The 25,069-nt window shown below is 48.5% G+C and overlaps 1 protein-coding gene across 1 annotated transcript in view; it reads right to left on the bottom strand.

Annotated features, from left to right (window-relative positions):
* The window catches only part of TNRC6C (trinucleotide repeat containing adaptor 6C), a 45,376-nt gene extending 32,745 nt beyond the window's left edge, over positions 1–12,631 (bottom strand). The window contains exons 1-3 of the mRNA XM_081110170.1: positions 12,511–12,631; positions 11,769–11,790; positions 5,154–5,480 (exon numbers count right to left, since the gene is read on the bottom strand). Coding sequence (XP_080966296.1) covers positions 5,154–5,480; positions 11,769–11,790; positions 12,511–12,573 — 412 coding nt within the window. The 5' untranslated portion in view covers positions 12,574–12,631. The remainder of the gene's footprint in view (positions 1–5,153; positions 5,481–11,768; positions 11,791–12,510) is intronic.
* Positions 12,632–25,069: the final 12,438 nt, after the last annotated feature.

Genomic DNA, 25,069 nt, shown 5'->3' with positions numbered 1-25,069 from the left:
TCTGCTGTTTAAAATGGTTCACATGTTCTAAAAATAGGTGTCTATAAAAATCTAAGTAACATAACTGCCTTAAGTGATTAAATTAAAAAGGATTACATGATCGCATCGTTTAAAGAGAAAAGCTTTTTTTTTTACTTCCAAATTCTAAAATGTTAATGACATAAAGATCAATTTTTTCAAGGAAAAGTATTTAACAAAGAGCTTCCAAAAGCTACAGTAAGCAAAACCTTAATTAGGTATCGGATTAATCAGATAGGGAGCGTGCACAAGATTCACTCAGAAGTGTGCAGAATGCTTAATTAGTCGTAACACTGACAAATAGGACATAATTCATTCTTTATCACCACAGCCTTCCAACGGAAATGACAAAATAATAAACTATATATTATAAGACATAATTCCGAAGGCTTCCTTCCATAGCTGTGAACACGTTTACTAAGGCGTAGTGGTAACAGATTCCTTGCCACAGATTCCTGTTTGGAGCTTTTGAGAACCCCAAACACCTTACCCTCGACAGCATTTACTGTGTAAAAATCTCAGGGAGGCCCTAGCCGGTTTGGCTCAGTGGGGAGAGCATTGGCCTGCGGACTGAAGGGTCCCAGGTTCAATTCCGGTCAAGGGCACATACCTTGGCTGCAGACTCAATCCCCGACCCTGGTCAGGTCGCGTGTGGGAGGCAGCCAATCGACGCCTCTCTCTCACATTGATGTTTTCCTTTCTCTATCTCTCCCCTCCCTTCCACTCTCTCTAAAAAAAGAGTCCATGGGAAAATATCCTCGGGTGAGGATTAACAGCAGCAACAACCAAGTCTTAGGGAGGATCTGAATTCAGAATTCCGCTGCTGGACAGAGTCCGGGACACCTGATCCAATCTCCCTAGCCAAGATCCAGGCATGCTGACCCAAGTACCGGTTGGAGCAAAAGGTTTACAGAAACAACAATGGGAGCTCACTGCCTGGTCTTACTTCAAACGAGCAGTGAAGGGAGTTTGCTGCCTCCAGGTTGACAGCCTGTCAGACGCCAATGAACGTGGGGGCACAACAAGCCGCATCCTCCTCTGGGAGGCCGGCCAGCACCGAGGGCGCGGGGGAGGCCGGCGGGAAGGCCCTGCCGCCACCCTGGGCCAGCAGCTGCCTGAGACGCCATCTTATCAGTGTGACCGGCACGGGAGCCGGGGCTCCGGGCTGCTCTCTGGATGGCAGGTCACAGGCTGACGTGGGACAAGCACACGCTCTGCTCGTGTGCGTTCGTCTCTCCTCCTCGGCCAGGGCCGCTGGGGGCAGACATGCCTGCAGCAGAAATACCTGCAGAAAGGGGCCTCCACCCCCGAGACGCTACCTTGCAAGCCAGCTGCTGGTTCGCCTGCATCTGGGGTCACCTGGGCTGACTCCGCCATGTCGGCTGTGCACAGCGACAGCCTCATCCTGTCGCGCTGCCAGGAAAGTCCCCGGCACTGGCGGGTGCCCTGGGCAGCCAGCGGGCAGGGTTGGCAGCCCTGCCCCTCCGGGAGGCCCCGCTCCACCCCTGCAGCGGGGGGAGGCGCCCACGGCGGGGACTGGAAAGCTTTGATTATCTAATTGCAGCTGACACTAAACCCATCTTCCCTCCTCTTTCAATTCTCTCAATTGTCACAACATTTTTATTCAGGCCCCAGTCACAGGAGCGCCGCTGCCGGTTTGCTTGTTTGTTGAAAGTCAGCCAAGAGAATAACGGCGCCCCGCCTGCCGGCTGCGCAGATAAACCGCCTCTCGCTCTCGCTGCCTTTGTTTCCACTCCCGCTTCTTTCTCACTCCTCCTCACCCCCAAACATTTGGCATACCAACACTAGCTCCAACATCCCAAACGAGCGCCATATGCAAACTGGCAAGTGTCCAACTTCTTAATTACTTTCTTCCTCCATCTAAAACCCATCTAAGTGGCAAACACAGCCGCGCAGCCACCAAAGCCTGTTTATACCCGTACAAAGCAGCCCCCGAAACAATCCATTGTTCCGCCTTTAGCACAATAGAAAGGAGGTTCTTAAACCCTGATGAAAGCTCTCAAGTGCTGGGAGCTGGGGTTCTGCTTCAGACACAGTCTGAAGAGAAAACAACAGGATAAAATGACACTCCTACCCCATGTACAGGCTAACACTGACCTTACAGCAGCGGTTCTCAACCTGTGGGTCGCAGCCCCTTTGGCGGTCGAAGGACCCTTTCACAGGGGTCGCCTAAGGCCATCCTGCATATCAGATATTTACATGACGATTCATAACAGTAGCAACATGACAGTTATGAAGTAGCAACGAAAATAATTTTATGGTTAGGTCACAACATGAGGAACTGTATTTAAAGGGCCAGAAGGTTGAGAACCACTGCCTTACGGGTAAAGCATCTGCCAACTCAGCACATGAATAGAAGACCCCCGTTTCTCTGCATGGCTTTATCAGAGGCCATGTTTTACGTCAGGACAAATGGTTATCATTTAAAGGGAGAGCCTGGAACCGGGGCTGGCAGGAACCCTGGCCTCCACACAGCGCAGGAGTCCTTCCACGTCTGACGACACGTGACTGCGTGTCTGGATCCCACCAGTCGGAGAAAGGACGCAGGTCCTCCCAGGGCTCACGCTGCCCAGCTCAGCCCTCTGCCCCACTAGCTCTGCCTCTACCCTGAGCTGGGCTGGCCAGCTGGTTGCCTCCTGGCTCTTAGCTGTTGAGGCTGGACTCCAGTTTGGATGTCTGCCGGGGGGTGGCACCCTCATGGAAATCGCAGGCCCTTGAGCAGGACCCTGGAGCAGCCGGGGAGAAAGGCCTAGGAACGCCTGCGAGGACCGCAGGGAACCGAGGGAGCCTGAGAACGTGGGGGCTCTGCCCTCCGCCGACAAGCCAGACAAGCTCTTTGTGGGAAGGGACTTAGAGAGGAGGTCGTGAGGGGCTCAGGCCTGCCATTTCCTGTGGAGGAGGTTCGGACACCTCAGCCAGCAAGCACCACAGGTTGCACCGCAGAGTGCGAACTTACATGCTGCACTGAGCAGTGAGGGCGACACTGAGGGGGTCCTGGGGGCGGGGAGGCAGTGATGCGGAGAAGGGTGGGCGGCCACCATGTGCACGCGCTGGGAAGACACGCTGAGCGGCCCGTGCGAGGGGAAAGCAGCGCGGGAGCAGCAGGCAGCGCCGGCCAGACAGGCTGCGCAGGGGGAGCCCAGAGACCCCTCCGGCAGAGGGACCTTGAGCCGATGCAAGGGGGCGAGTTCAAGGGTTTGTCTGGCTCTGACCCCAGAGGCTGCTGGGAACGATGAAATTGGTATAAAACCAAGACTTTTGTTTGCGAGCTGAAAATTAATCATTTATTTTATTAATATCATGTAGATTAATGGCATTTTCTGAGATGTTTAGACATAAAATGATCTAGTCATTATATACGAGTATATATATATATATATATATATATATATATATAAAATAAACTAGGAATAACTTTCTAGAAATATACTCACAGAGACAAATGTTTTATTAAAAAATTTTTTCATAAAAAATTTTACTGAAAAAATTTATTTTATTCTTATTTGAGTAGATACCAGCAAAATTTTGTACCAACAGCAGTTGATGAAAACACCGATGCAATCGAATCATATAACGAGACAAGCCCAGGAAAAAGCAGGCTGGCACATTTCTTTTTCTGTTTTTTTAAAAATGCGCACCCTATTTCGGTGTGACTGCACAGCTTCTGTCTCTGTGAGGCTGTCCTGAGAACCGTATTCCAATCAGAAAGTAACCATATGCTTTTGAAAAAGTATGTTCTTATTGATTTGAGAGAGAGAGGAAGGGAGAGGGAGAGAAATACCCATCAGCTGCCTCCTTCGTGCCCCCCTGCTGGGGATCAAGCCTGCAACCTGGGCATGTGCCCTGATCGGGAACTGAACCAGTGACCTTTCCGTGCACATGAGGACGCTCAACCAACTGAGCCACACCACCAGGAGTGACCATCTGTCTGATTACCAACTGCTTGCAGTGAAGTAGGGGAGTTATATTCTTGTTAAATGAGTATGTTTGGCCATTTCTTTTCTCTTTTGACCTACATCCCCTTGACCAGGAACTTAGCAAGGAGAGTCAAGATTATCTGAAGAGACATGGCAAGGCTGTCTAAAAATATTTGTTCCGAATATAACACAAAGTCTCGGTTTTGAGAAATACACTGTAAATACTTTTGTGTCATGTTGCAGTTATTCCCCATATGAAGTCAGTGTATGAAAGAGAAACATATTAATATGATCTGTGACATGTTTCTTTTAAATTCCAGTCTGATACGAGAAGCCTCCTTGCTTCTCCAATTACAGACCTGAATTTCACTGCCATCGGCAAGCCTGGTTCCCATGCCAGGACTGTGCCAGCTGTTAAAGCGAAGAGACTTAAGGGCGCCACAGAAATGTGGCGGTTCCCGCAGGGACTCTGCTCTCCCCAAACCTTCTCTACAACTCCAGGAAAGCATTTTTAAATCTAAATCCCTGAGGTCAAGAAGCCAGGTACAGGTGACAGAGATGTCACCTCTGGAAGCTGGAAAGCGAGGGGGCAAGCGGCAGTTCTCCTGGAGCCAAGAGCCGCTGGAGGGGGCTGCAGGCAGAGACGCCAGCAGAAGCAGGTGGGTCAGAACCCGAGACACTGCACGCCAAGCTGTCGGCAGGTTTGGCTTTAAGGTTAGACATTACAGTTAGAAGCACCCACTTCCCATTCAATGCCATCACCTCCCTGCAAAGAACGTGTGCGGCCCTGCGCCCGCCTAGTGACCCAGCGAGGGCCTCGCTGCGAAGTCTCCTGCGGGGCTCTGCCCACTGCCGACCGTCACTGGTCTGCTGACAGACCTTTGCTTCTGTGAGCAACAGAGTCGCTAATGCCTCTGACAACAGGAGAAAGAACTCATATGAATAAGGAGGGGCAAGCAGAATTAAACTTCAAAATCCAACTGAAATGAATTCTATCTATCTTCTACTTATTGTCTATCAATTAGCTACCTAGCTATTATCTATCTATCATCTACCTATGTATCTATCATCTAGCTAGCTAGCTCTATCATATGTATATACTGACTATGGACCCAAAGTTGTCCATTTCTATTCCTGGGCCGCCGAGTGGGAAGCAGCACACGAGCCCCAGATGAGAAGCCGCCCCCCGTGGCTCACCTGGCTGGAGCTTGCTGGGCTGCTGCTGTGCTCCGGCTCCAGGGAGGGGAGGAGGGCTCACCCCGGCAGGCCCAGCGCCCTGGGTGGGGCTCGCACTGGTCAGAGCCCCCGTGGGCAATGGCTGGCCTCTCTTCAGTAGCTGCTTCTGTTCCTGCTGGCGGAAGCGTGGAGGCACCTCACGAGGCAGGTAGCGGGACACAGCTGGCTGCTGGCCGCCGGCAGGTGCGCGCTTGCCATTGCTGCTGCTGGAGAGAGTGCTGGTGGGAGTACTGGTCCCGGTACCGGCAGGCTGGGGCTGGCTGGAACAGGTCTTGGTAGGTTCTGGCACTGTAAGGACAAAATGAAAAGACCCCAACACTTTAGTAACACCTCCTAAACCCAACCCAAACCGAAGAAAACAAAACAAAAAACAAAACAACTGAGAGAGATGGCAATGAGGCGCTTTGGGAAGAGAACTGGACTGAAGTCAGACTCCGGGTTGAGAGCCAGTTTCTATCAAGTAACCATAATCTTGGCTGTGGCTCCTGAACCAGTTTCCTCATCTGGGAGATGAGTGCTTCGTCGGAGAGCAGTTCTCATGTGCCCTTGACTGGAATTGAACCCAGGACCTTTCAGTTCGCAGGCCGATGCTCTATCCACTGAGCCAAATTGGCCAGGGCCCTCTAGTGATTTTATAAGCACCCAAGTTTCTGTACTTAAACTCATTTCTGTGTAAAGTAGCTAGAGTGGTTTCTATACTCATTGGCTGAACTGTGGTGAGGAACACAGGGTTTTTTTTTAGCAACTAGTCCATTTAAATCTTTCATCCACCAGATCACCCACATCAGGGTATGTGGCATGAGCCAGGGTATTCCACTGTGTTTTCCTCCTAATGGCATTAACAATACTGGGACACCCCTCAATTAGAATGTCAGAGGCCACCACTGTTAGCCTCACGTATGCTGGCAGGAAGGCCTGCAATGGGTTAGAGCAGTGGTTTTCAACCTTATGGCACTTTAAATACAGTTCCTCATGTTGTGACCCAACCATAAAATTATTTTCGTTGCTACTTCATAACTGTTATGTTGCTACTGTTATGAATTGTAATGTACATATCTGATATGCAGGATGGTCTTAGGTGACCCCTGTGAAAGGGTCGTTTGACCACCAAAGGGGTCGCGACCCACAGGTTGAGAACTGCTGGGCTAGAGGGACACTCTAAAAGTAGCTGTTTATTGGTGAACTAGAGGCCCAGTGCACAAAAATTTGTGCACTGGGGGTAGGGGGGGTCCCTCAGCCCGGCCTATGACCTCTTGCAGTCTGGGACCCCTCGGAGGATGTCCACCTGCTGGCTTAGGCCCGCTCCCTGGGGGATCGGGCCCCTGGCAGTCAGACATCCCTCTGGCAGCCCGGCCGCCCTCGGGGGATGTCCACTTGCCAGCAGGGAGCAGGCCTAAGCTGCAGTCGGACATCCTTAGCACTGCTGAGGAGGTGGGAGAGGCTCCTACCACCACTGCTGTACTGGCAGCCATCAGCCTGGCTTGTGGTTGAGCAGAGCTCCCCCTATGGGAGCGCACTGACCACCAGGGGGCAGCTCCTGCATTGAGCGTCTGCTCCCTGGTGGTCAGTGTGTGTCATAGTGACCAGTCTTTCCCAGTTGTTCTGCTGTTAGGGTCAGTTTGCATATTACCCTTTTATTATATAGGATAGAGGCCTGGTGCATGGGGGGGTCTGGCTGGTTTGCCCCGGATCAGGGTGGGGGTCCCGGTGGGGTGCCTGGCCAGCCTGGGTGAGGGGCTGATGGGTGTTTGCAGGCTGGTCACACCCCCTTCAGGGTGGGGGTCCCGGTGGGGTGCCTGGCCAGCCTGGGTGAGGGGCTGATGGCTGTTTGCAGGCTGGTCAAGCCCCCTACCCCCAGTGGGGACCCTAACCCCATGGAGGTTTGGCCAGCCTGGGTGAGGGGCTGATTGCTATTTTCAGGCTGGCCACACCCGCTTTAGGGTGGGGGGTCCCCACTGGGGTGCCTGGCCAGTCTGGGTGAGGGGCCTAGGGCCGTTTTCAGGCTGGCCAAGCCCCTTAGCAACAGAAGCTCCCAGCCTCTCCTTTTTTTCTTTTTTTCTTTTTTATTCTGGGATTTATTTACCTTCTATAATTGAAACTTTGTAGCCTGGAGAGGAGCCCAGAGCCGGCCAGGGCAGGAGGGAAGGAAGCTTCGTTTCCTCCATCGCCAGGGGCAACCCACTCCTGCTCACTCCAGCTCTGTGGCCATGGCCGGCTGAAAGCAGGTATCTGTGGTTTATTTATCTTCTATAATTGAAACTTTGTTGCTTTGAGTGGAGCTTAGAGCCACTGCAGTAGGCAGGAAGGGCAACCAAGCCTCCTGCTGGCTTCAGCACTGTGGCTGCCGGCCGCCATCTTGGTTGGGTTAATTTGCATATAGTCACTGATTGGCTGGTGGGTGTGCCTTAAGGCATAGCAAAGGTATGGTCAATTTGCATGTCTGTCTTTTATTAGTGTAGATGTTACCCTAGAGGGACATTTTGGCCCACACATCTTCACAAGTCTTATTTCTGAAATTTGGATACATCTTACAATTGGTACATGAATTTAATATAGTTTCCTCATTCACCTTCAAACTCTATCAATAGAACATTACTAAATCAATGGATGTCCTATAATCGATGGCATCTTAGAACTTAAGAAGTTTTGTATGTAAAGCATGGAATTTCTCTTATGCAGGTACAACACAAGACAATAAAAGAAAAAATGTTTAAAAATCTTGCATTAATTTCATCCATTTCAGAATATATACTCAAAGATACGGAGTTTCTTAAAATTGTAAATTTACATGTAATCAGACATATACGACTGACTGCGAATGTGACCACCAGAGAGAACTGCTCTCCTGCTAAAGCAGCCAGGGATCCCGAGGCATATCCCCTCCCCTCCACTGTCTCCGCAACCTGCCGCAATGCTGGACGGAGAAATCTCCTTAGAACGAGACGCAGGCAGGACAACTCTGAGCGACGTGCTTCTCGGCAGTCCCAGAGGGTACAGCAGTGGCCTTCTGTTTGTTCTGCCGACAACTTCTGGCTGATCTGTCACCATGGCAACTTCTGGAGCACAACTCAAAACGAGCAGGAACTCATTCACTACTAACTACATTAACTTAGTGTCTGTTGCTAATGGGAAACGCTGTTTAGAGACATTTCCTATCTACTGTATTACAGTTACTTCTCCAAAAGGTATTACAACGTGCCGACCATCACATGAGCAACGTTTCTGAACAACAGCCGCTGACTGAGAAGATTAAAACAGAAAACTCTGGTAACAGCCTATGTTAAAGCCACGGGGCCAACAGAGCATTAGTGTGGGCTTCCCATGACCTTTCAGTCTGTGACGTCACCTGGGATGCCTGTGACGAGAGCACAGGGACAGTCATGAGGGGAAGTCCGCTGAGCGACAGCTGCAGTCCCCCCGCCGCAGGCTCCTGAACCGACAAGCTCTGCAAACAGCAAACCCAGCTCTCAAGAAACAAGGACGCTGATGGGGAATTAAGCGCCCAGGGCTTGTCCTCTCGGGACGCGTGCACCGCCCCTGCAGAAGGATCGTGTGTGTTCCTTAAGAAAATGTGAATAGCAATAATCCTGGGATGCTGTCCCCCCAAAAGTGTGGACTCCAGCCACCTGCCAAAAGAGGGAGCCGAGTTTGCCGACTGCAACACTGAGGAGAGAAGGCTGGGGATGGGGGGAAAGCGGACAAGCCCTCGTCCTGCTCTTAGGAAAAGGCGCCTTCCCCTGCCCAGGCTGTCCCAGCCCCCCAGCCTCTGACACCGCTCACGCTGTGCCGGCTGCAGTGGTCTTGGCCTGAAATGCCCCCTCCAGCCAGCCGGCCTTGTCCAGTGCTGCTCCCTGTGTGGGGAGCCGCAACCCTCCCCTCTCCCAGGCCACTGTGTTTTCCTCATCCCTCAGACCCTCAAGCATCACTCAGGACGCCTGCGCACATGTGGCCTCGCTCAGGTCCCCTCCTCCACGGCAGCATCTCGGGCTGTGACAGGCGCTGTGGCCATTCCCGTCAGTCGCTAGGTTCCATGAGCGTGGGGCGCACGTCCCCTTTCCTGCATCTTCCCCCCCCCCAGCTCGAGCAGCACAGGGCCGGGCAAACAGCAGGTGTTCCGCAGGCACCTGCAGATGAAACGATTAGCCCAGTCTCTTCCATCTACCGACCTGACCTTCCTGTCACCCGGCCCCGCGGCTTAAGCATCTGGGTCTGAGCTGGGCTCCGCGAGCCAGGGCTCTCTCCAACCGTCACTCCCATTCAGCCTGGCGCTCAGCGGCCTGAGATGTAGCCTTGTGCTGTCCCTCGCCCGCTGGGAGCTCTCCTGGCCCCCTGGTCTAAAAGGTCAACTCTCAAGTCCTCAAGGGGCTCTAAGGACTCCAGGCGCTGGCCTCCCTGCCCTCGCCTCTCCATTTCAGCCTCTCCTTTCGGTAGGACAGGTGGTCTGAGTGCTCAATTCCAGTGGCCTCGCGGGCAGGCAGGCCTGAACGAGTGTCCTCTGGCCTGTTCCCACAGGAGGACAGCCCCAGCAGGCACTGTCTGTCCTCACAGCCATCGCCTCCGATTCATCAGAGGAAACGAGCACGCACCCAGAGATCGCCCACGGCCAGGCGGGTGGCACCGCAAACGGTGATGTATCCAGACAGCGGGCTATTGCTCAGCGATAGAAGCAATGACTTCCTCACACACAACAGGGATTACTCTCCAAAGTGCCAGTGCTGAAGGGAGCCCAGGCCATGTTGTGTGACACTGTCTATGCGACAGTCTAGGAAAGAAGCTTCCACAGTGCGGGAAGATCAGGGTTGGCACACCTGTGGGGGGGAGGGGCCTTCACCCTGGGGGAGGAAGGGGAGGAGCCTGCATACAGATGGGGAAGGGAGGGGTGTGTGGAAACTTCCAGGGCTTATGGGTATTGTCTTGATTGCTAGGATGTTTCACAGGTGTGCACAGGCCAAAATGTATAAATTGTTCTCTTTAAGTTTAATGTTCAGTTTACTGCAAGCATGTCAAACTCGCAGCCCACAAAGAATATTTTTGCGGCTCAGCAAAAATACAATATAACGGTATGTAAAAAACATTTCAATAAAAATTTTGTGACTTAATTTTTACAATATCCTGTTATACATAATTATTAATAACGAACTACAACGTTCGCTAATGACTGATTACTATAATCGTGCTGCATTCATTTCCCTTATGCGTATTATGCACCTTACGCGCAGGCGCACCATTTCTCTCCACTAATACTAGCAGTGAATGTTTCAGCAGCCGATGGCCACACCATTAGTTCTGGACTGACCTGTTTGGCTTGCGCAACAGGAAATATTTCGCTTTCGGAGAACAAGAAAAATAGGTTTATTTGCGTTACACTTAATTTGTGCAGTTATTCAGTGTCTGGTCAGTGAATGTTTAAGAAAAAATATTCATTTTTATTAAAATGTTCTATTATTTTATGTTAATGATGACTCATTTATTTCAGCCCTTTGTATTCAGCATGTCTCTACTGAAATAAACCTACGTTTCTAAGAAAATTGACGCTTTTGTTTTTTTTGCGGCCCACATAAAGTTAAACCTTGTTTATTTGGCCCGTGTTAGCCTTTGAGTTTGACATGCTTGGTTTACTGTATGTCAATTATAACTCAATAAGCTATTAAAAAGAAAGCAGGTAATCTGATCCATTTTTTCTCAGAAAGGTCAGCTTCCTTTAGAGCAGTGGTTCTCAACCCGTGGGTCGCGACCCCTTTGGGGGTCGAACGACCCTTTCACAGGGGTCGCCTAAGACCATCGGAAAACACATATATAATTACATATTGTTTTTGTGATTAGTCACTATGCTTTCATTATGTTCCATTTGCAACAATGAAATTGGGGGTCACCACAACATGAGGAGCTGTGTTAAAGGGTCGCGGCATGAGGAAGGTTGAGAACCGCTGCTGTAGAGCCATAAACTATAACTTTCTCTAATGGGAAACTGCCTTTATGTGAACAAACAATAATGTCACAAACGAGGAGGCTCGAGTGGCGCTTCCAACTGGCTCATTGTGAGCGAACCACAGGGACGGGGCCACTGCGAGCATGAGCACCGCGCTGCCAGGACCCACCGAGACAGTGATGAGCACATTCCGGACTCGGAGAATAAAAAGAAATCTTACACATTCATAAGCAAAGAGGGAACACATAAAAAGCATCTCTCTCTTTGTTATAAATAGCTGGCAAAGACAAATTAGAAGCTTTAGAAGAGTTCAGTATCCCTTAGTTGTTCTTAAATGGAAGCAATTGATCAGTTTAATCCTGTTTGGGGGAAATTAAACCAAAGGAAAATTAGAAAGCAATGCTTACAAAGCTAACATGACATTCTTTAGGCATTTAGGTTAAACAAATGCCAATGAGATGTAGATGTAAACCCAGTGATAAAGGAAGAATTTCACGGTGAATAATGTAAAGTAGATTCAAAGGCAAGGTTGGAGTCTTTGTTTTTAACCATCAATTAAAGAAAAAGTCATCTTCATCATAAAAAGTTTGGTACTGCCATAAAATTGCCACCCCCCCCCCCGCCCCCCGCAAATAAAATAAACTTACCTTTGGTTTTTTGATCAGCAGCCTGGAAAAAAAAAATCAGAAACTCTTTAGGAATAACGTGTAGGATGTACACTTCTATGAAAGTTTATAAACAGACTTTAATACTGGGAATTTTAAAAAACAGTATTTTCCCAGTTCATTTATTAAAAGTATCTAGTTGTTGACTATATGCCAATATTGGTTGAAAGGCAACCACATCTGTCTGGGAGCTCATTGGAGCTCGGTGTTTTAATACAATCTATAGGCATACAGTTTAAACTATAAGCTAGGCAAAAACAAAAATGAATGGCATCACTTGGTATATTAAATGCCATAAATTCAAGCATGACTCAGGGCTTTTAATTTTTAACGTTTACTAATAGGGTTTGTAAAAGAACATTTACCAAAGCTGCAAAAATTATTTCTAACTTTTCTAAAAAAATCGGTTGAATGGCCCTTTTCTCATCTCTTAGGCTTGTTCTGGACAGTTTATTCCGAGGAGAATAGTATGAACATTCTTTACTTCCAATAACTGAAATCAAACTTCTTTGAAACACAGCTCTTATACTTCTAGGTCCTTAAGACAGACATGCTATGGCTGTCACTCTATACTTATTCCATAGCACAATAACTATTTTTTGCTAATTACAGATTTAGCACCTGACTCTACAAGAGAATGCAATTCTGTAACGTGATGGCCATGACAATGCAAATGCGACATGGGATGATCATAAAGACAAGGAGGCAGCGACTCCAGCCAAACCTTTTTCTGAGCACCTTCCTTCTTTTTCTTTTCTTCCTGCTTTTTCTTTTTCTTTTCTTCCATCAAACGTTCCTCTTTTTGTGTTTCTGGTTCTTTCTCCCTATTAAGTAGAAAGAAAAGTGGCATCAGCACAATGTCCATCTTAAATCTATCTATATAAAACCCTAATATGCAAATAGACCGAATGGCGGAACTGAACAACTGGTCGCTATGAGGTTTGCTGACCACCAGGGGGTGCGCGCGGAACATGGCGGGCATCGGCCACAGCGGGATAGTGGAGCAGGTGAGTGGGGGCGCCAGACCAAGGTGGGACATTGGTCGCTGTCATCAGGGGGAGCCTCTGGTGGTTACTGAAAATTCTTTGCTCCCGTGTGCCAGTCCCACCCAGTGCTCACACCTGCTGCTGGTGTGGCACCAGCCTCGATCGCCCCTCAGGGCTTCTCCACCTCCCCCTGCTCCTGAGGGGTGATTGGGGCAGCAGCCGCTGCTCGCACCTGCTGCTGGCGCTGGCTCCAATTGCTCCGTGCCGTCAGCAGGTATGAGTGGGGCCGGCGCTGTCAGCACATGGGAGTGGCGGTGGCAGGAGTGGGGCTGCTGGTAGAGGGGACCGGGGCCATGGCAGGAGGGGCCGGGCGAGGGCATGGAGGATGGGCCGAGACCTGCCTCTGTGCCCACTGCAGCCTCACAGCCCACAGTTCCTTTCAAGGTGCACGAATTCATGCACTGGCCCCTAGTCAAAGAATAAACACACATTATCTTCGGAGAGTTGGAGCCAGACAGTGTTTTGCATGTCTAAGGGCCTTGGAGAAGAGGTGGCATGCCTCCATACTGCTGCAAGGCCCTCTGCTTTGGCGGCTCAGCAGCTCATTCACTCAGCCCACACCTGAACACCAGCCTTTTCTTAGGCTAAGGGTACGAAGTGGAGTAAGACACAGTTCCAAACAGTCCAGCCCAGGCCACCACTCCTTCAAGTGTTGTCTCAGGGACCAGTCATCAGAATCCTGGGGTACCTATTAAACACAGATTCCTGGGCTCCACCCAGCCCAACCAAACCAGAATCTTTGGCAGTGGGACCTTCTCAGCACAGACTCTGCACTCCGGCCTCCTGCTGCTGGTCCCACCCTGACGCGTGTCTCTCATGGTCCTCTCAAATGACCCTCCCAACCAGGACACCCTGTAGTCCATGTCTGCTGCATTCATGCTCCCACTTCCTCTGCACACCGCGTGCTGAGCCATGCAGGGGCAGCCGGCCACAAGGAGGGTTGCACCAGGGCCCCCAGTTCCTGTGAGCCAAGCCACTGGTGAACTGGGCCTGTGCTCCCAGCAGTGCTTCCTGCGGCGGCGACTGCAGACCAGCTCTGGCCTGGGCAAACCAGGGGCTGCTGTCATCCAGTGCGCTGCAGTGTGCCTTCTTCAGGGAGAGGGACCCCCAGCCTTGGGGGAGGGTGGGGAACGCCCAGCCGAGGGCATGGAAGGCCGCCAAAAAAATTTCGTTCCTCCCTGCCAAGGCTCAGGGGTGAGCTAATTCAATGTTTGACCAAATCGAGCAGGCTAGTTTTTAAGTTGATAATTTTGTATGGCCCTCAAATGTTATAAATATCCAAATGGCCTTAGGCAGAAAAAAAGGTTCCCCACCCATCTTAGATGATACTTTCCAGGAATATTTTCAAGTTAAAAGGTGTGGAGACACTAAGAAATCTGAATTCACAACACTAAAAAAAAAAAAAAAAAAAATCCTTACCCAAGGATATGTTTTTATTCATTTTAGAGAGAGGACGGGAGAGAGAAACATTGATTGGCTGCCCCCATATGCAATCTTCTGATGTGCGGGACGACGCTCCAAACAAGCCACGCAGCCAGGGCGACATTTACAACATTCTTAGGAGGCCCAGGCAGGCCCCTGAGTGACGGCTGGTCCTATAGCCAGCAAGCTGCACCACACAGCTCTGGAAAAGTAAACAAATAAAACCCAGGCATGTGGCGGTCACCCACTCCTATTGCTTCTTTTTTTGTTTTGTTTTATTAATCTTTACCAGCGGATATTTTCTTCCATTGATTTTTTGAGAGAGTAGAAGGGTGAAGAGATAGAGAGACACATCAACTGGTTGCCTGCCACACGCACCCCGACCAGGGTGGGAATGGAACCTGTAATCCAGGTACATGCTCTTGACTGGAATTAAATCTGCGACCCTTCAGTGCTAGGGCCGACGCTCTAACCACTTAGCAACACCGGCCAGGGTCCCATTGCTATATTGTCTTAATCTGCATACAGCACAATGAAAGCCTTAAATTATCTCCAGGTATTCAACTTACAGTAGGCAAGTATAACTACATTATTAAAAGGTACTCAATAGAAAATGGAAAATTGTTTTTGCTTAATTCTATTACTCTGAAAATTAAATTAATTAAAGCCAGCTATTCCCCCAGCAGTACAGTTAAGGTTTTACTGTAACAGTGAAATAAAATGCTGCAAATAAAGCGTTCATGGCTCATGCAGTGGGAGGTATCTTACACTTTCCCGCCTGAGCTCGTGTTTATATGACAAAGCACAATTCAAGGTATGCTCTTCAAAACGCTGCATCTAATTCCCCCCAGCGAGCAGTAATTCCTCTTACTTCTAACTCTCAGTGTACAATTCTGCCACTTTTCATTAATAACTGAAAAACCAACATCGGATCACAGTTTCCTCTGTAAAGTAATACCTGCTCATGGGAAAACCAACACAACATAAGAGATACACAGCAAGACAGACCCCTTGCCAGCGCCCACAGGCCCTCCTCGGGCTCCTTACCGCTCTGCCTGTGGCCACACACTGACCCGTCTTGTAAAAAGAACAGTGGGAGCAGGCGGTTCCTCTCTTCTGCCTTCCTTCCTCACTTAACCCCACGTCCACCACGAAGGGGACACGCCCCTCCACAGCTCCAAATCCTGGCTTGGGTTTGCTCTCTCTTGACTTAACGACTGGAGACATTAGCAACGTAACCCCCATAGTGATGGATATGGATGTGGTCCTTACAATAAACCCATCTCCCACCCCATCACAACCTTCAGTAAAACCCATAAATGTCGTTTGCTTCCTAAAGAATATATAAATGAGCCCTACAGCGCTGGGGAGCATACTGTCATTACATTTTACTTCTTGTGTAGCTGTTCCTTCTAGAGTTCCTACTGTTTTCCTTCTCCTCTTGTACTAATTTCCTGACAAAATTCTTGTTTTTTACCCCCCACCTTCCTCCAGTTAAGAACATGGGCCCCTTCTCCCACTGCGTTCCCGAGTTCTTCCCGCCCTCACTCAGCCTGCTCACTCTAGACTGGGAGCACCCTGCCAGAGTGCTCTAATATCCTCTGCTTCGTTTATATTTTAAAGTTTTTAATTGCGATCAAATGCACATAAAGTTTACCATCTCAACCATCCGTAAGCGAGCAGTTCAGGAATGCACACTCACACCATTACACAGCCCAGAACGCGTTTCATCTTGCAAAACGGTCCCACACTGCCTGTTGCCCTCTCCCCAGCCCCTGGCAACCACCGTTCTATTCTCATTAATTTGATGACTTATTGTGGGGTTGCTTTGCATTTCCCTAATGACTAGTGATGTTGAGTGTCTTTTCCCATGCTTGTTGGGCATTTGTGGAGCTTTCTGGAGCCGGATTGCTCTTTTATCTTTAAATAAAACTTGTTTGTGTCACTGCACCATTTCTATCAACCCAGACTGTTACCGTGGGAAGGAGGACTTGCAGACTGAGCAGAAGGAACCACACATGCAAACTCCTCAGCCAAACGTCACGCCCACCCAGTGATGCCGGCTGCAACCTATCAGCTTGGGCGCCCAGGACGCCCTGGTCCTCCTCCTTGAGTTATGCCCTCGATTTGCTGTCAACCCTCAAGTCCCTTGTCTGGAAGGCGTGTCTGGGAGGGTGAGTTTTGGTTTCACAAATGACTTGGCTGAAGAGAGTTCTCGGCTGAAAGGAGCCTGGAAGGCGCCATGCCGCGCATCCTGACACCTGGCACCTACTGGGGGGAAGTCTGGGCCACTGCGCTTTCCGGTCCTTTCTAGGTGACTTTCTAACCCTCTAACCCTAGAATTCTGAAATGTCATGATGTGCGTGGTGGTATCTTTCCGCTCCAGTATTCGGGCTTAGCATTTGGCTGATGCTTTCACTACAGCATTTTTTCACTTTTTGCACCAGAGACAAAAAGAGGGTTGGTTCTTAACAACTATTTCCTGAACAAGGGCATTATAAGTGCTCTGGGATTTCAGGAGTGAACGTGGCAGAGTTCATATGCTTTCAAGGATAATCATATAAATGAGTCAAACAAATGAGCGCTATTACAACGGCGAGATGCACGAGACGCAGTCAGAGTGCGGCGAGGACATCGTGGCCTGCGTGGGCGAGGCCTCCTGCTGCGTCATCCCCGTTAGTCAGGGCTGCCCCTGTTAGTCAGGGCTGCCCCTCGGGCTGGAACCAGCAGCGCGCTCTGTCCTCTGTGCTGCGACCACCTTGGCGGAGATGCCTTCTGCCTCCGTGGCACAGAGAAGCCTGTCATCACCCAGATGTTGCTGGTGCCGATTCCTGGCCCACAAGCTCAGCTGGAAGTTATCCTGGAAACATGCTGTCAGTGCACTTTCTTTCTAGGGAAACACTATTTGTCTGAAATGATCAGTGATATTTAATAAGTTTCTCTCTGTCTTTTCAGGGCTGGCAAAAAGATTATCAACTTAGATTTGGAAACGTTCTTGCCCCATTGAAAGAGGAAAAAACTAATAGGTATTAACTATATAGTCAAGTGGTACTTTTCTATGTGGAGAAATTGTGAGATGGGCTTCTAGTCAGACTGCAAGCGGAATAAAGAAAAGCAATGATCAGGTTGGGATAATTTCATTTTTAAATTTTAATTTCAACTTTTAAAAATTACATTTAGATACACAAGATTTTATATACATTTATATTTAACTTTTCTTCTTTCTCATTTACTTGGCATCCCCTTACCCACCTCCTCCCCCACATCCACATCGAAGGTCCACTTTTTGCACCTCCCTTCTAGAGGACCCATGTGAACCACTACTCCACAGCCTTTCTCCACGCTCACTATCAATGTGTGAACACACATACCCATATACCTTTACAATGCATTTTATTTGATCACTAGAGGCCCGGTGCATGAAATTTGTGCATGGGTAGGGTCCCTAGGCCTGGCTGGCGATCAGGACTAATCAGGGCCTTCCTTCCCCGGGTGGCTGGCCGGGGCCTTCCTTTGTTCTGCACCGCCCCCGCACCCCCCTCCCCCCTTGTGGACAGCGCATGTCATAGCAGGTCGATCGAACTCCTGAGGGGACAATTTGTATATTAGCCTTTTATTATATAGGATTGTTTTGTAAAACTGGGATCATGTTATAAACATTTTTGCATCTTGCTTTACTCATTTGGGGGGCGGGGGCGGGTGGGAATCTCTTTCCGCATCCCTTCCCAATCAATAGATTTAATCTATGATTTCTAATAGCGCCACAGTGTACTGCGGTGTGAATGCCATATTCTATTCATACACTCCTCTGTCCGTGCACATGCAATCCTCCCCAGTTAGCACGCCCAGCAGCTCCTGCTGGAGAGAACAGCATTGCTCTGACTGGTGTCTGTTTCAGAAGCAGTGGAAACGGAGGAAGTAGAAAACCTGGTATGGGGTTCAACTCTGGACCCAGAGATCCCTGATAAATACAGCTTCTCAACTATCTATCTATTTAATTTAGGCGTATTCAGCAAGTGCTGACTGGATTTAGCACTATTTTCTCAAAATCAATCAGCTTCAGTAGACAATTTTAACCACTATAACAATTGCTTTAGTATCACTTTATTAAAATGTCAACTACAAGCATAGGGGTTATAAGTAATATTTTTTGAAACCTCTTCTTTATTTCATTTCTGAGTTTAACACCACCTCAAATTAAGTCAGAAAATGACACTGTACTTCTTAATGTTGCTCCATTTTCAGTCCGTTTATAGAATGATGCTTGAATATGTGCATTGTAAATATGCTTAAAGCAAGAGAAGTATCTCTCCACACAGTCTCACATACAGCAGTCCCTGCTGGCCTGCCCTGGGGTGCAAGCTAGAGGTTATAAAAAATGAAGATTTCATTGTTTGCTAGAAACATTTAAACCAATGAAATGATAAGCATGCTTTCCCCAAGTGTCTACTTCCAAGTGCTAAGGAACTTGGAGGTGGGGAAGGGTGCTGTTTATTAATTTCCTGCTTCTCAGCTCCCCACTCAGCTTTTTGGCTGCTCTGTGAAAGCAGATCTGGGCCCCTGAAGCACTTTTTTCTTTGCCAGCTGGCACGATGCTAAGCTTTTCCAGTAGAGGGCGCTACAGAGCCAGTGGGAGCAGAGGCCTGCAGCCCCACCCCCTCCTGGCCTGGCAATCCAACCACTTCCCTGCCACCCCTGCTCAGTGACTTCTCTGCCACCTGGGGGGTCCCAGCTGTGTCCTCCATCCAATAAGCTCTGGACTCAGCCTGGGGCAGTGGTTCCTCCTTCTGCCTGCTGTTCCACATTCTTAAAGCTTTCTTTACTTCAGCCATTTGCCTGAATTTGGCTAATGTCACTTTTTTCAACTCCACAGTATTTCTGTGTCTAAAACTCAGGTGCACTTGGGTAAATTTGGAAAAGGCTCTCCTTCGTGACTACAAGAGAAAGGACCAGTCCCAGGCCGTACAACCGCAGGCGCGCCACTGAGGCGATGAAACGCCGCCCGGGCATAGCAGTGAGGTCTGGACTGCCGATGAGCGCAGGCAGCTTTTTATGAAAAACTTCTCTAATTCTGTGAACTACGAGGATTGTTAACTGTAATTCCGTTTCAGGAGCCATTAAATTACCTCATGCTCCAAGTTCGATTTTGATTTGCAAGGGCAGGCACGTGCACAGGCGGGCAGAGCGACGCTACCACCTTTCCCCCAGGCCCCACATCTGGAAACGCCCGCCAAGTCCAGCGCTGGCCTGTGAGGCTGTTAGAAAGACGGTCTCAAGGGTATGTGCCAGAGTCAAATGCCTGCCTGAACAGTTTCTATACTGAAACCGAAGAAAAAAATACTACTGTTCTATTTTATTTTTAAACACACAACAGGTTAATATGGATAAAAAACAAAGTGTGGCCAGAGCTCCTAGGGCCGTGGCTGGCAAACCGCGGCTCGCGAGCCACATGCGGCTCTTTGGCCCCTTGAGTGTGGCTCTTCCACAAAATACCATGTGCGACGCGCACGCAGTGCGATTGAAACTTCGTGGGCCGTGCGCAAAAGTCGGTATTTTGTGGAAGAGCCACACTCAAGGGGCCAAAGAGCCGCATGTGGCTCGCGAGCCGCGGTTTGCTGACCACTGTGGGAACTAGCTACCTAATTAAGAAAAACAAGTGCTCTGTAATTTGCAGTTCTGTTCTTACATAACCAGGTTTAGCCTTCAGTCATCATTTCAACAAACACAAAGCAGTGAAGTGCTGGATAGCTGGAGACCCTGGCCCGCTTAGTCACATACTCTGTAACCAGTAAGTGCTTACTAGCCATAGATTATTGTGTCTGCATCTTAAACTACTGCCTGGGAATCGCCGTCTCACATCAACTCTAATACTCAAAGTACGTAAAGTTGTAGAACGGCGTATCCAATATTATATTCATAAAGCAGCTTTAAAAAAACAAATGTTTCCCATTACTTCCCCAACATCAACCTACTGCTAGTTGCCACCATTCTGGCTTTCTGATTAAAAAAAAAAAAAAGTCTAGAAAGGACTTTAACGGGACTGCACCTAGGAACAGGTCAACAACTCAGAGCTAACTACAGTCTGCCCCATGATGAAAGCAATTAACAGATATTTGTTACTACTTTATGTTACTATTTACAGTTCAGTTCCTCTGTCCTAACGGCTTCCCTCGAGAGTTCTCCCTAGCAGGCAGGTCCAGCGCGGGTTTGTACAGGTCTGTCCCCTCACATAGGGACAGAGCCAAGTGCTGGGAGAATGCAAAAGGCGAGGCTTATCAAACCTCCTTCCAGGCAAAAGCACGACAGGAAAACTCAGGGAGCTCTCAAAATCTCCGTGATTCTGGGGAGCCACGGCAACTATCCTCCAGGGGTAACAAGTCCAACGGAAAAACCACCAGGGCCACGGACAGTGTGAGGTGCAGCCTCAGAGAAACTAATAATAGCAACGGCTGACATTTACGCAGCACGGGGCTAGCAAGTCTTAAACAGATGACCTCATTCTCTCCTCAAAACAATCTGGTGCCATGGCCATCACCTGCACGTTAGAGGGGGGGCTCTGAAGCTCAGAGGATCCACTGAGCAGCCACTGTGACAGTCCCTGGCAGAGCTGTCGACCAAGCTGAGGTCTGCACTCTCACACCATACTGCCTCCCTCACTGGAGTGAAAGAGCGAGAGTGTCTGCTCCGGATGGAAGGTGGTAAGAATGACTCCTAATTTGGAAACTAAGCCAAATCAAGACAATCTCTGAGACGATGCATTAGCTACAGTACAGGCAGAGCTGCTGTAACAAAGAGGCCCCAGCCCTACTTGGTTTGGCTCTTGGCCTGCGGATCGAAGGATCCCAGGTTTGATTCTGGTCAAGGGCACGTACCTCGGTTGCAGGCTCCTCCCTGGCCCAGACCCTGGTCAGAGCATGTGCAGGAGGCAACCAATCGATGTGTTTCTCTCACATATGTTTCTGTCTCTCCCTCTCTCTAAAAATCAGTGGAAAATATCCTCAGGTGGATTATAAACAAACGAACGAACAGACCCCGGTCCAGAGGCCGGCCGGGTATCTTTGTTCCACGAGGCCATCCCCACAGCCTCTTCATTCACTAAGAGGAAAAAGAGGAACTGGAGAGTAAATCTTTCTTTGAGATTAGGCCCTGGGCGGTCAGCTATTTCTGCTCACATCCAATTCGCCAGAGCTTTTCACATGCGCATGGCTAGACACGAGGAAGGCTGCGGGAAGGGTCTCTGCATGTGCCCTTCAGCTTCCTCCAAACGGAAGAAGGGGAGATGCATTCAGGGAAAACTAAGCCTGTGGAGCCCACGCATGGCCCGCCCCCTGCACAGGGAGAAGCAGCCTTAGAAATGCTTCGTGGAGTGACTGAGCACCACCAGGCCCCCAGTACATCTCCCAGACTGAATTGGTTACAAAAACCAAATTTTATCTAATCTAAGATGCCTTCAAACATAAGACGCACCATCGTTTTATGCACCACAAGAAAGAAAGCTGCTGCCCATAACTCCATGCTATGCCAATGTCTGCAGAGGCACACCCATTTCAGACACGTTAAAGGTGGGACATGTGTTTCTTAGAACAAATAAAACACAGTGTGCCCTTGAAATAACAAACCAAAGCTTATCTACCTTGTGAAATCACTGGGTAAAAACCAATTAAATTTTAGAAGACAAATTTTATAGTTCTTATTAAGCCATTCTTTATGATGACAGAAATAATATATCGAGGCCATACCTAGACTTCACCAAGTTAAAGACCGAACTGGATTCTATGGGAAGGACAGACAGCGCCTTCACGTGTGACAGGGCAGGGGCTGGCCTGCGCAGGAGCACTCGGAAGGTTCCAGGGAAGCGAGCTTAGTGCTGAAGGGTACTGGGCTGACCGGCAGGGGCACAACAGCACAGCGGCGGGAGTGTGGCCTGCGGGAGGGAGAGCCGGTGAGCAGGGGGCCTAAGCATGGGAGTGGGGAAGAAATAAATGCCAGAGCAAGTCTAATCAGGGAGACTTCGGTTCAAGTTTTGTTTTTTATCCTCAGAACAATGAGAAGCCCCTGAAGAATTTTAAGCAAGAGAATAATAATCATATTGTGCTTCTATCTGACCATTCCATGCAGAGAACGGACTATGAGGGGTGCATGGACCAGTGACTAGCTCCTGTTGTCAATCTAAGAGAGTGTAGACTTGGCAGTTTAGATCTGGGGAGCAGCAGTGGATTTGGGGACAGAAAGTGGGGTTTAAATAGTTAGGAGCTAGAAGGAACTGACCTTGGTGGGTACCTGGCTATGAGCATAAGGGAGAGGGAGGCATCAAGAAGCACCCAGGTTTCTCCCCGGTGGGACTAGGTGGGACGGCATCACTCACGGAGATAACTACCGGAGCAGGACGAGTTGAGTCTGAGACGCTGAGCATTAAACTGGGCAGGGAGCTGGCAGCTAGACACTTCCTTCTGGCTTAGAGGAAACCAATCAGCTGGAGGAAACCCTCAGAGATGTCAACGTAGAGATAGAAATCAAAGCCACAGTCACAGGGGAAAACTGGCAGGGAAGGCGTGAGAATTGACAGAAAAGTGGCTTCAGGAACATCAGCACTTAAAGGTCAGGCTCAGAGGATGAGGCAGCCATTCAAACGTCCATCCGTCACTTCTGCATCAATTATTTATTAACGCCTGGCCACAGTGTGCCAGGTCTCTCTGGCTTAGGAGTCAGGACCTGCAGCGAACCCATTCTGGTTAGAGATATGCCCATGCGGTGGTAATTCACTCTTCATGCGATGTGTGCGTACTGAGGGTTCACGGAGCTTACATATTAGGAAACTGAAGTAAGCACACAATTACCTTACACCCTTGCCTCTCTCAAGTAAAAGTACAAAAGTTTCCTTGAGAACTTAATGTTGCTTCTCCCACTAATGGTTATTCATCTGGAGGCTCATGTACCATAGGAGATGTAAACATTCAGCTCAAAGAAGAGCGCCCAACACTGAAAAATCATCCGTGTCATTTCAAATCCCTGGAAGCAGCCTGTGAAGTCTGAGACAGACAGTAGCCCCGACTGGGAAAGGTGCTGGTTATCACCAAGCCCTGTGGAGTCCAAAGATCCAAAGATGCTCAGACAAAAGAGAAAGGGGGAGCTGCAAGTTTCTAACCGGGAGTCACTGGAGTGCAGGAGCGGCCTCCTGTGAGAGAGAGCAGACGGCAGCTGGGCCCTGCAGAGGAGAAGCCGGTTTGGGAAGGAGACGCAGGGGAGGCGGAGAGCGGGAAGCGCTGCTGACTGCACAGCACGGCTGGGGGCAGGTGACCACCGTCTAACTTACACCTCGATGCGGCTTGGCTCAGTTCAGGGCATTTGCTAAACTTAGAGATGGTTGAAATAATTCTTTATACAAAACTTCACATTCTGCTTTTTTCATTTATAACAAGGTATTCTCACACTAAACAAATATATTTTCATCAATGTAACTTTTAATGACAACACAATACTGTCATTGTGTGGATAGATAATAATTTTCTTAATAATTCCCATGTTGTTTCTTTGGGGATTCCCATTTTACACTATTTCCGTCACAAATCCCCTTTCGTGTAGTTTGTTCTGTACTTGCGACTATTGTCGTGAGCAATTTCCAGCAGCACAGTAGCCTTAATGAAACAAAAGGATGTAATTAAGGGTTTCAGTACTTATAACCAAACTGTTATCCAAAAGCATTTTAATAATCTATATTTTTATTAGCTGAGTACAAGAGTGCTTATTTCAAAATACCCTCCCAAGCACTAAGATTACAATTTGTAATCTTGGTTAATCAGATAGAAAAAGTATCTCACTGGCTTTAATTGGCAATTCTTTGATTATTAATAAACATATTTCCCCATATTTGTTACCCTGAATGAATTTTCTGTGAATTGACTGTTTATATCTCCTGGCCTATCCACTGGGTTCTTAGGGGATTTTTTAAAATCAATTTATAAGAGTTTATATGTTAAATGTTAACCATGTTGTTTATATTTTTTCCCATTTTTAATTTGCTTTAATTATTTGTGGCATTCAGATGTTTTCATTTCTCATAAATCCCACGAAAAACTTTTATAAAATACTTAGTGCAGAAATATTCCCTAAATTTATTTATTTTTATTTCCTAGGTTTCCTTTTTTTTTATATACAGATGATGCTTTATTTAAAATTCATTCAGGTGTACGGTAGACACTGGATTTACTCTGGTTTCTTTTGAAATAAACAGTGAACAGAGTGCCTGGGTGCCGCTTGTACCTAGGACTAAGCGACCCCTCCTTTCTCCACTCATTTGTGACACTGACTCTTCATATGTCAAAGTCACATACAACAGATGGGCCTGAAGGCCACTCTGCTCCATTAATAACTGTGCGCTTCTGCCAGGGCCACACGATTCTAATTCTTCCCATTTTTAAAATTTGTGGTTATTTGTTACCACTCGTTTCTCTCGTTACTCTTTTTAAAAATTATTTAAGTACTAGTGTCCCGGTGCACAGATTCGTGCACATTGAAAGGAAATTAATTAGAAGAAATATTTTAATATCACTATTTTCCCTTTCTTTATAATAGAAGTATCAACCAAATTCACGATTGACAATGACAAATCGAAACACACACGTGCAACTGGCACCAGCAAGAGCTTTATATGCATCGCGAATGCGCGAGTCAACTTAGCCTTTTATAAATATGGCCCTCAACCCCCCTGGGAAAGGGGCCACGTCTGCTGCTACCCACCCCTGGCTCCCCGTCCCAGCCCGAGGGCCTGGCCCTAATCAGGCAATTGGGGCCTGCCGGCCAGGGGCAGTGACCAGG

The sequence above is a fragment of the Myotis nattereri genome, assembly GCF_964212035.1.
Source record: "Myotis nattereri genome assembly, chromosome: 16".
In the NCBI taxonomy this organism is placed as follows: domain Eukaryota; kingdom Metazoa; phylum Chordata; class Mammalia; order Chiroptera; family Vespertilionidae; genus Myotis; species Myotis nattereri.
The sequence above is the reverse complement of the archived record's forward strand: the minus strand, read 5'-3'. Positions and strand labels throughout refer to the sequence as shown.